Source organism: Aplysia californica, unplaced genomic scaffold, assembly GCF_000002075.1.
Source record: "Aplysia californica isolate F4 #8 unplaced genomic scaffold, AplCal3.0 scaffold00199, whole genome shotgun sequence".
NCBI lineage: Eukaryota > Metazoa > Mollusca > Gastropoda > Aplysiida > Aplysiidae > Aplysia > Aplysia californica.
The window spans coordinates 136,663-148,395 of NW_004797469.1; the positions used below are offsets into that span (position 1 = coordinate 136,663).

Sequence of the window (11,733 nt, forward strand, 5' to 3'; positions counted from 1 at the left end):
CCAACAAAGCGAAAACCAGAATCTTCATGTGGAAAGGCAGCAGCCAAATCAGATTCTGCCAAGAGAAGCAAGTTGTCAAACTCAAATGACCACCCGTATGCGGCTTATTCTTCAGTAGAGGATCATCTTAATGAGACCCAACACAAGTTAGATGTTGCCCTCAAGAAAAAAGTGAACTGGTGTTCTCAGCTCAAATGTGTAAAAAGAAAGATAAAGCGAAGGGATACAAAAATAGAAACTTTACTTCAAGAGATGAAGGATGCCGATCTTTTGAAGAGTGAACAGATTGACATTTTAGAGGAGAATTTTGACAATGATACTCGTACAATTATTGAGAACGAGGTGAAGAATTTAGACAAAAAGCCCAACGGACATTCATATTCCGAAGAACTAAAATCTTTCGCAGTGAGCTTACATTTCTACAGAGCGCAGGCATACGAGTATGTTAGGAAATTTCTTGGTTTGCCCCACCCAGACACATTGAAGAGATGGGCTTCTTGTCATGATGTAGAGCCAGGCTTCATGAGTGATGTCCTTACTGGTTTGAAAGACCAACTACAAAAAGATCAGAACATGAAAGATGTTGCGGTCATGTTCGACGCGATGAGCCTGCGTGCGCAAACAGGTGATCTTTGACAGTAAGCGGCAGTCTTATGCTGGCTATGGAAATCATGGCCATTTACAGGTAGCGTCAGGTTATGCACTTGAATCTGAGAGCCTCGCCTTTTTAGTAGTGGGGCTAAAGAAATTCTTTAAAGTGCCATTTGGATACTTTCTCATCGACAATATTGATGCCAAGCAACAGGCTCAGCTTGTAAAGGATGCCATCACTTTATTGTCAGACAGTGGTTTCAATGTGGAGGCTGTGGTCTGTGATGGGTCTTTCACCAATCAATCTACTGCCACAGCTCTAGGATGTGACTTTAAAGCGGAACAGATGACCACTGATATAAACCATCCATCTGTCTGCCACTCTGTGTCCTTCATGTTCGACACCTGCCACCTACTCAAGAATGTGCGGAGTGCTCTCGGGGAGATAAAGATTCTGTATGCTGGAGGAGATAAGATCGAGTGGAGATTTATAACAGAACTGCACAAACTTCAGTCCACGTCAAACCTTCATTTGTGCAACAAACTAAAGGGAGTGCACATCAACTACACCAAAAATAAGATGAAAGTTTCCCTAGCAGCACAAACATTGAGCTCTTCAGTAGCCACAGCCATAGACTTTCTACGGGAGGATATGAAAATGCCAGAATTTGCCGGGAGTGAAGCCACTTGTTATTTCTTAAGATGTTTCGACAAGCTTTTCAATCTACTCAACTCGACGATTATTCGATCTAAAGGCTTTAAAAGCACGATTACCCCATGGAACCTCGTCATCAAGCAGCGTGTGGCACATTCTGGTATGGAATATATAAAATCTCTCAAAGATCAGTCTGGAAAACCCCTCCTTGCGACAAAAAGGAAGACTGGCTTTGTTGGGTTTCTTGTGACACTCCAGTCAATTATTCGTGTCGCAGAACGTCTGCTGCACAAAGGCTACGGATTCATTCTGACATACAGGTTTAGCCAGGATCACTTGGAGACACTGTTTAGTCGAATTCGGAGACGCAGAGGGTGGAATAATTACCCGAATGTTCTACAGTTCAAGTTCGCCCTCCGGTCTTTATTGATCAAGAAAGGAGTTCTTGCCTCTGGTAAGGGCAACTGTGTCAGTATTCCGTCACCAGATAACGCCCTTTCTGTCTACAAAGATTTAGAAGAGAGCCAACCATCCCCATCAACTTTGTTGAGTCTGCCTGTTCCAGAGTCTTCACTAAGGAGCCTTCTCACAAAACCGGGCCCATATCATCAGCATGTCCTACACTACATTGCAGGTTACATTGAAAAGAAGATGCTGGAGAAAACAAAATGTGAGGAATGCCCTGCTTTCTTCTCATCTGGATCCTCTGCTGGGAAGTTCTCAGAACTAACACAAAGACGAGACAATGGTGGACTGCGCTTTGCACACCAGGATGTCATCACAGCGGTGACAAAAACTGACCAAATTCTGCGTCAGATTCTGACAACAAGCAATGTTGGACCTGTGCGGAGTGTAAACTTTCAGACCACCCTCAGAGTCGCTTTATCTATGACGGAAGAACTTGGAAGAACAGTTTTTCAAATACTTCACCAGTCAGAATCACATATTGAAAGTGAGGACAGCCATCATGTGCAAATTATTAAATTCATCACCAACAATTTTTGTAGGATTGTCTTACACCACCATGGCAAGATCTACACAGAGCGCTACATCCAGAAGGACAATGGGACTGTTCTGCGAAAGCTCAACAAGACAGTGTTGTTCCTGCATCAGTAATGCCTGCGACAAACTGCTGAAAATTGATGATTGGATTAACATGATGATGGGTGAGTAAATTACTATGTAGTGGAGATGAGAACATTATGAACCTTTTGTCTACCAAAAAAAAGTTCTTTTAATAACTCTCAAGTATTACATAAAATATTGAGTATATTATTATGATATATGCATTATTCAAATGCCTAAAATATTGCCCAAAATTTAAAATCTTGATACATCATTTTTGCTAGATTTTCTCAATTTAATGGTCTCAACATCTATTGAACATAAGCCTACTACTGCATGTAGGCCTACCTGATTTTCTCAGATCTATAAAAGACAGATGTGTGTTTAATTGTTTATTTGTTTGATAAGTGAAACATCTGTTGCATCATAATACATTATCAAAACAGAAACATTGAAATTCGTGATCTGATACGCTAGTAGTAATATTGTCATATAAGCCTAATCATTCTCATCATTTATTCTTAATCTGACTGCAAATCATTGTAACGTACATGTATCTAAATTAAAGAGTCTCGAATTTATAAGTACCATTACTTTTACTATATTCTTTTTCCATTGGCCCTATATCTCTCTCACATATCCCCCCCCCCCCCCCCCCACACACAAACACACTTTGTCAAAATATTTAGAATGCTATTACTAAACTATTTTATTCCTATTGATATATGCATTGTAGATCTACTTCTTTCTGGGCTAGAGTAGTAGTAGTAGTAGGCCTAGGCCTAGTATGTAAGCACTTTAACAACTACCCGTAATATTCTAGGCTAGGCTAACAGGCGAGTACGTCATGATCTTGTGCTAGCGGTGCTGACTTTTGACTGCAATATGGCCGTCATCCGATCGCCCGTTACGGGGACACAGCTCGCCTGGCCTCGCTAACGGCAGTGTGGTCTCTAGTATTATTAAGGCGTATCTCTATGGGAGAGAGAGACTAGCAGACTGCTACATGTTGTATGCTTGAAATAGACACATGAGGCGGTGGCAGTGTGGTGGTGTGGGGTTAAATATTTTCCAACCACAGAACCTACCCGCAATTTCCAAAGCTACGGTCAACGCCAAAACGTACCAGAATGTTCTCCAGACGTACTCAGTTCCCTTATTTCAAACCCATAGACGTATGCACATTCCACCAAGACAATGCTCAAGCAATATTACAGAAGCAAAATGTGAATGTTTTGCCATTGCACTTTTAGGCCTACAGGGTGACGTGTGGGGAGTACCCCACACGTCACCTTGTAGGCCTAAAAGTGAACTCCCAAAACAACACTAACATTGCGCACCGACTGGGACAAGCATTGATCAAAAATGGAATTGACTGCCACAGCAATTAATTTATTTTTTAAAATCTGACCTGATCAATGCGCAGAACATGCCAAGCTTGCATCATTGCAAAGGGACAACAACCCGCAACTGACATGAAATTTTGAAATCAAGGGGTTCCAGTTTGTGCTTAACACTGTGCCACCAGATGAGACATGATCAAGAAACAAAAGGTAATATACTTCTCGACATACTTCGAAATATATCTGTGTCAATTTTTATATTTATCAGGGTTCCCACTCATTAGGGGGTGTTTTTTGTTGTTGTTGGTTATTTTTGTGTGTGTGTGTGTGTGTCAGAGCTAGGAAGTAAAAATGAAGAGAAATGCAACGTAAAAATAATACCATGGCCATGGACAGTGCCATTCCCTAGGGTGTCAGTGTCAAGGACAGGGGCTATAGGATATAAGTGTAAGGTAAACGGTTGGGGGGGGGGGGGGGGTGAATTTATTGGCTGTTGGCTTGACTCTTGCAAAAACAAAAGAAACCGACAGGACGCGTCACAAGCCTTTGATCTTAACTATTATTGTACATCACTACACAACATGATGCGCATTCTTTTTTGTTGCTGTTTGTTGTTTTTTGGGGGGAGTATTCTCTCATGTGTGTGTGTGTGTGTGTGTGTGGTGGGGGGGGGGGAGAGATTTATTCTCTCGTTTGTCTAGGACGTCACCCACAATGCATAAGAGCAAGAATTTTTTACACTTTGTCACAATAATAATGTTGGCCTTGTCACAATAATAATGTTGGCCTTTCTCCCAGCTTATGTTTTTCTAAGGCAAAGGGTTACTGAGCGACTACCAGGACTCAGGGCGCAGGTTTTTTTAAAGTTAGCTGCACGTGATGTAGTGACGTAAACTGTTGGGATCCTTATACGCCGGGAAGGTGGGGAAGGGTTGGGAGAGTCGAACAGCAATTACATTTCTTTAGATCGGAATCAGGGGTGGGCAGTTACAATCGTATTTAGATCTATGTAAAATTGAAACCTTTTAAGATTTTTTTAAAACTTTAACGATTCGATCAAATCCATAATTGTTGACAGCACTTTGATTTCCCGGCTTTCTCCCCTATATTTTCATTTTCATGGTGTTTTCCCGACCAGAAAATCTGAAAATGAAATTCCTGGCTTTTCCCTGTTTCCTGGTTGATTGGGAACCCTGTTTTATATATATTGACCAATAAGCACAAAACAGGCTTCTCTCAAGTAGAAAGTTTCTATTGCCGCAGTATATATTTTGTACACCGAGACTTCAGACCAACGTCTCGTCAGATTTCACACATGAACCTGTCCATGCTCAACAGATGGCACAGTGCTAACAGGCACAGGGTTGAGAGGTTGTCTTGCCTGAAGAGAAAGAGAGCACTGCCCACTCCCCAGTGACCATCCACTGGCTGCTCTCCTTCTCTGCCACTTCTGCCTGACCCTTTTTCAGACCAGTTACTGAATTACTCTTCAGTGCCCTAAGTGCACACAGAGGAGCTGGTAGAAATCCCCTTAAACTCGTCTGGAAATCGGTTGTATAATCCCACTTCAAATCTCCTACAAGTTTTCTGTAGTTCAAGTCTCCTTTAAATATAACGAGGTCTGCTTGGGAAAGTTGTTGATAGAGGGCAGGGTTCAGTTCTTCCATCTGAGCATAGTCATTAGGCATGGTCCAGTAGTTGTCCACCTCTATGATCCAGGTCTTATCATTGAGGCGCTGCTTCCACTTTTGTGCCAGCTGGCTCATAGCAATGTGGTTCATGGCAGACATCTGGTGAAGAGTCCAATTGAAGTCTTTTTCTGTGACATCAGAGACAAACCAAGGCATAGCTTTGATATGAAAATGAACTGATGTTGCTAGTCCAGAACTCAACAAAAATTCTGCCAGGCACCAGTCTGATAGGAGTTCAAAGCCAGCATTATCCATGACAATGTCAACTCGTCCTGAAAAAGAGATATAAAGGCATGACTCCACAGGAAAAAACATGACAGTATTCATTACAGTTAAACCCAGTGAAACCGCCATCTCTCTCCCCAACCCTGTTATTATAATAATAATAATAATAACTGCATTTATATTGCGCACCTCCCGTTCTACAGCATGCTCTATGCGCTTTAGAACGATTATTACCCCAGGAGACCTGAGAACATTCAAAAACATTCTCGACTTCCCGGGAAGCACACAGTGCAAGCTGTAGATGGCACGTCTTCAAACATTAACAAACTGACAAGATCTTTTGTTGTCTATAGCCGGGTACACATCCCACCAGGGTGAAGTGAGGAAAATTCTTGTAAAACACTTTTCCCAAGGACACAACTGGCAGGATCTGAACCCACCTCCTTACAGTTGTGAGTCCCAGAGCCTATCCACAAGCCACCGATGCTAGCTTTTGCCAATGTACGAAACGGAATGCATAAACATACTACAAAGTCAGGACATTCCTTTTGTATTAGGAGTAAAATTGGTATCTCATCCAATACAGAAAGGCTTCTCCTCTCCCTGCAGGAAGTAGAGGGTGATCCAAAAAAAACTTTACAACTTTATTTTTTAATAACTCAAACAAAAATTGTTCTAGAATGTTTTAATTTGGAACAGACATAAATCATTCAAAAGGAATTTGTTTTGTTAGTTTTAGTAGAGGTTTTACGGAGCTTGCAACTGCATAAGGTCATATGAGCGCCAAAGGGTGGATGTCAACAGAGAAGTCCTTACAGGGAATCAGACTTACTCTGCTCACCTCTCTAGCTTCAACAGCACAAAGTCTGCTTCGACTCTCAAGGCACCCCGGAAATAGCAGGTCACAAGAGTGTGACAAACATACAAAAGAAGTAGAGGAAAATGACGATAGCAAGTATTTGGAAAGAAAGAGCATCAGTTCCCTGCTGTAGTTCAAGCACAGTTATGAGCATGACATAGTTGGATCAGTCCATTTACAATTCTATTGTGCATTAGAGCGAGAAATGTCCCCCCTTTGGGAATGGCCTAAAGACACTTCAGTCAGTGGCACTGCCCCAAGGGGTCGGAATTTGTTTGCCATAAAATTCATGAAGATGAAACTTTTTGAAAACGAAAAAGGCTTATTAAAGAAAAAAACATCCATAAACGCAAAATGTAACAATCTTTAAAAAAAAATAAGTTTCTACCCCTGTAACATACCAAAAAATACTTCATTTCTCTTAGAGTTTAAAAAACGAACATTTTGATTCTAGAATTCTTAGAGCCACAGCTCAACATGTCCTTCGGTGGACTCGAAACATTTTAATTAAACGTGTCATTTGTAACATTCAGTGCTAGCCAAACACAAGGGCCCACATTGTTCACTTTTCACTACGGAATGTCTTCTACATATAATAAAGGGGGGAGGGGGGGGGGTGTGATCCAATAAACAGCATTTGTGGATTTTACATATCCTGAAAGGTGAAAATGGGCTTTACCTCTGAAACAAACGTCATCGCAGAAATGTTCACCCTTTTCAAGACGATCGAGGAAGCACGAACACATTGCTATCCTCTGACCGATCGATGTCATTTTTGTTTTAGAACATGTAAGAGTTTTACGGCGCTCGCAACTGCAAAACTGTCAAAACCATGTCTAGATTTCAGCATTCTTGGAATCTAAAAAGCAGGCAAGAGAAAACTCATAGCTCGAAGCAGAGGAAAAACTAAAAGTAAAAGAGAGCTCGTACCAGGGTTGGCAGGACAGTGGGCAGGTGGATGCAGTAGTACAACAAATCTAGCAATTATTGTATCACTGAATACTAAAACATCGATCCAGCTGTAAACACTTGTTCAATGATAAGAGTATATTTCCAGTGACAAGTAGGTATGATGTATACACACAAGATGCAACACAGGTCTCTGATCAAACTAGAAATTTGTTTCTTCTCTTTTAATATCAAGTCGTTTATAACGCACAAGCCGCATGTTTTGAAATTACTATAATCAGACCATCAACGTAGAATTATAATGGTGACGAAAGTTAAAATAAATCTTGATTTTGAGCCTGATCAAGACTGCCCAGCTTCGATGTCACATCCACTTTCGTCACAGCCACTTGTTTGCCCAAAATTCACTCTCGGAACAGGGAAGCTGAATGCATGCCCAAAATAAGTTTGCTCCAACAATATGTGAAATTACTAGTCTTAAAATTAGTGTTCAAAGTTTGGCGAACAACATTTACTTTTCTGGGACTTTCCCTGGTTACTTCAGACATTTTCCCTTAAATCTCCAGGGCTTCAGCTTACCTCCCTGACCACCCTTGGCTTTTGCAGCATCAAGCAATCTTTTGAGCACTGCATCTGTATCATCCACCAACAGCTTGGGCTTCAGGTCTGACAACTGTTTCAGTGGGTCATCTGTCTGGTAAGAAGAAAACCGAAATTTACTGAGAATGAAGCAGGCGTCTTCCATTCTGACAGAAAAAAACTATGTTTACGCTTCACTTGCTTGCTAGGGCAGGGAGACGGAGAGCCACACAGAAGCACACTGACACAATATCTGATACCTAAAGCTATACAAAAGTGTTTTTCTTCACTCTAAACTTCTTCCAACTACCTCTTCTTTGTTATTTAGGCTGAAACTCTTTCCTCATAAATTTTGAACACCCAAAGAAAAACGAAGGGGTGAGAGATTTACTATGAAAAGTACAAGGTAGGGGGGGAGCGGGATTTTCCTTGAAAAATATAAGGAAAAGAGAAGGGGAGTTAATATACCCGAAGAAGTTGAGGTAAGGGGTGGGGGATTTACCAGGAAATGCATAGTGTATGCGGACAAGGATTCACATGGAGCGAGAAGCATCAGGTATGGAAACAGGGATTTACCCAACGAAGTTTAACTTTTTGGTAAGATTGAAGAATACCGGACCAGCAGACTGACTTTGCCTATGTCTCAACCTTAGGAATTCATGATTTTCCCCAGTTTTTGTATCTTTCAATGGAGAATCTCGGGTATCTCGGACCGGTAGATCTATTCATTAAAATTTTGTCAGGGGGGTCCTCCCCACCCCCTCCTCCACCCCACATTCTCGCGTGATAATGTACAGTGGAATCCACTTATAACGAGTCCTGAAACAACGAGAAGTCTGTTATTAAGACACTATTCTAAAATCCTGTTTTTTTCCCTTCTTTATCTTTGTAAATAAAATATTGCTATAGCACAATCGGACAAACACGGGAGTCGGTTATAGCGGAATATTGCTGCTGCTGTGCACAGCACACAGGCCAGTTATAATATAAACCTCGCCAGCTGAGAAACTTGTTGGTGATCTAGCGAAACCTAGGACCTTACATCAACTCCTTGAGCGAAACAAAGAATAGGAGAGCCCACGTTTGCCAACACAGAAGGGCGGAGCGAATGAGTGGGGAGGGTGTGGTAAGCACAGACAAGCAGAACGCATCGTGTGATAGGCCAGCCTAGTCTAGATTATCTAGGCCTACCACTACCCATGCCCTCACTTCTCCGATGCGGGGATGGAGAGGTCACAATGCTGTGATGGATGGAGTGAATGTGTAGTAACGTGCGCAAGCAGACGAAACACACCACGGGGTGTTGTGTGGTGGGGGACAACACAGCGGGCGAGTTAGCCCAGAGCGCATTATTTCTGATCGCCAACGCCGGGCTGTCAACATCGCTAGCGCTTGAGAAAGAAACCTGATTCGATTTTTGATCAAGTAAGACCTAGAGGTCATGTTGAGCAATACCATCATCAGGGTAGATAACAAAAAGAAATAAACAGAACACCAAACTCATAGATTAGGCCTACTTATTATTTCCATTGAATTTATTACTGGATTCCTTATAACGAGAATCCTGGTATAAAGGACATTTCGCACCGGTCCCCTACGTCTCGTTATAACAGGATTCCACTGTATACGAGTGGTCCGGTATTCTTCAATCTTCATAACTTTTTAAACCCTAATTTTTTTCCACCTTTTCCCGGGGTTTTGTCTAGTAACCTTAACCCAGTGCACTATGTCTCATAATAACCCCAAAAGCTTGCCTCCAACTTCTAAACAGCGGAAACAAAGGCTTAGGCTTAGTCAGTACAGTGGAGTCCACTTATAACGAGTACTGAAATAACGAGAAGTCTGTTATAAAGACACTATTCTAAAACCCCCTTTTTTCCCCTTCATTATCTTTGTAAATAAAATACTGCTATTAGCAATCAGATATTCACGCGAGTCGGTTATAACGGAATATTGCTGCTGCTGTGCACAGACCAATTAAACATATAAAACCTCGCCAGTTAAGAAAGTTGCTGGTGATCCAGCGAAACAAAGAATGGGAGAGCCCATGTGTGCCAACAATGAAGGTCGGAGCAAATAAGTGGGGAGGGTGTGGCATGCGCAGACAAGCAGAACACATCGCGTGATAGGCCGGCCCAGTCTAGATTACCTAGGCCTACCATGCCTCTCACTTCTCTGATGCGGGATGGAGAAGCCATAGTGCTGCGATAGATGGAGTGAATGTTTGACGTGCGCAAGCAGACACAATGCACCACAGGGTGTGGTGGGGTGGGGGGACAACACAGCAGGCGAGTTAGGCTAGAGCCAGAGCCCCTTCTTTTTGATCGCCAACGCCGAGCTGTCAACATTGCTAGTGCTAGAGAAAGAAACCTGATTCGATTTTTGATCAGGTAAGACCTAGAGATCATGTTGGATAAAATCATCATCAGGGGAAATATTAAAAGGAATTAACAGAACACCAAACTCATAGATTAGGTCTACTTTACTATTTCCCTTGAATTTATTACAGAATCCCTTACAACGAGTATCCTGCTATAACGGCAATAGTTCCGAAAAACAAGAAGAAACTAGCACTAAATTAAACAAAACAGTTATCACTAGTATCAGACACTACCAGCATCCGATGGGGAACAGGTTTATTACCGTCGGATGCCCCCAGCCTCCAATCCGGTTTAAAGGATATCCCCATTGGGAAAGTTTGATGGCACTTGCAACTGTACGAGTCATTTGAGCGCGTGGGACATAAGTTGGAACTTTTCACAATTGATTACAGCACAGCTAGGTTTAATTTATAGTCAAAATAAAAATTCATGGTAAAAATTTAAAGGTAAAACAGTCAATTATATTTTAAAACAGCACTCACCTTGAGTAAAGACCGACGGTCTATATAAAATTGCGAATTTTGTTGGGGTCAATAATGGAGAACAAACTTTAGATTAGTATGCTTAGAATATTTCCTTTGGGTCTCTCCAACATTCAGACATTTTACAGTGGGCCCTGGTTATAACTGGACTGCCGGGACCAACATGACATCCCTGTTACACTGGAACCCTGTTATAGACAGGAATCACGTTTCAATACACTGAACCTATGATTAACCAATAGGATCACTTTCATTACAGCCCCCCACCAGGGCAGTGTTACTGACTGAAGTCGTCTTTACTTTAGGTTAGGGCATTCCCAAAGGGGGGATATTAACATCTTATTATTATGCACAGTAGAATTATGTCATGCTCATACTGTGCCCGAACAACATAGGTAGGTACCATAAACGGTGCGCCGATCGCGGCAAGTCGAGTTCTTCCCGAGGAGGAAAACTGCCGTAGTGATCAACTTCACAAACGTAGCTTTTCACTCATGATTGCTTTATTTTAATGAAATAAAAACCTTTTTGAAGAGCTTGTTTTGTTCTAATATGTGTGTTGTTCGAGGATAGAATGGACGTGTGGAAATATGTTTAATATAGCTCTAAAATTTGGGAAAATGACTCATTTTGCGTCCGACCGGCGCTCGCATCGAAACCAAGCCAGAGCAACTCTTTTTCTTTCAAAAACTGCTCGGTCGCGATAGTGTGTACAGAAATAACTGCTGCATTATTAGAAAGGTCAAAAGCTGACCTTTACCCCCATACTAGGCAGGCCAGGATTTTTTTGACAAAATGGGTAAAATTTGAAGTGGAAAGACAATGTTGTGAGAAGTTTCGATAAAATCTCAGTATTCTGAACATTTTTTTAGATGTGCTTTACACGTAAAGCTAGTTCACAATATATTTGTTTTATTCAAGCAAGTACTGTTAAACTATTTGTTACCGTGGTT

At 41.7% G+C, this 11,733-nt stretch overlaps 1 protein-coding gene across 1 annotated transcript; it reads right to left on the reverse strand.

The window, feature by feature from the left end:
- Positions 1–5,003: 5,003 nt before the first annotated feature.
- Positions 5,004–10,115, reverse strand: LOC101845851 (damage-control phosphatase ARMT1). The gene is made up of 3 exons (XM_013082895.1): positions 10,077–10,115; positions 7,918–8,032; positions 5,004–5,617 (listed from the first exon to the last, which is right to left on the reverse strand). The coding sequence occupies exons 1-3, from the start codon at positions 10,113–10,115 to the stop codon at positions 5,004–5,006; spliced, it is 768 nt and encodes a 255-aa protein (XP_012938349.1).
- Positions 10,116–11,733: the final 1,618 nt, after the last annotated feature.

Bases quoted from the DNA above. Each gene is read 5' to 3' on its own strand.
- LOC101845851 (XM_013082895.1), bottom strand. From the start codon at position 10,115: ATGGCTTCTCCATCCCGCATCAGAGAAGTGAGAGGCATG. The intron at 8,033-10,076 runs GTAGGCCTAGGT...TCTTCTTACCAG, and splicing joins TCAGAGAAGTGAGAGGCATG to ACAGATGACCCACTGAAACA. The intron at 5,618-7,917 runs GTAAGCTGAAGC...TCTCTTTTTCAG, and splicing joins AGCCAAGGGTGGTCAGGGAG to GACGAGTTGACATTGTCATG.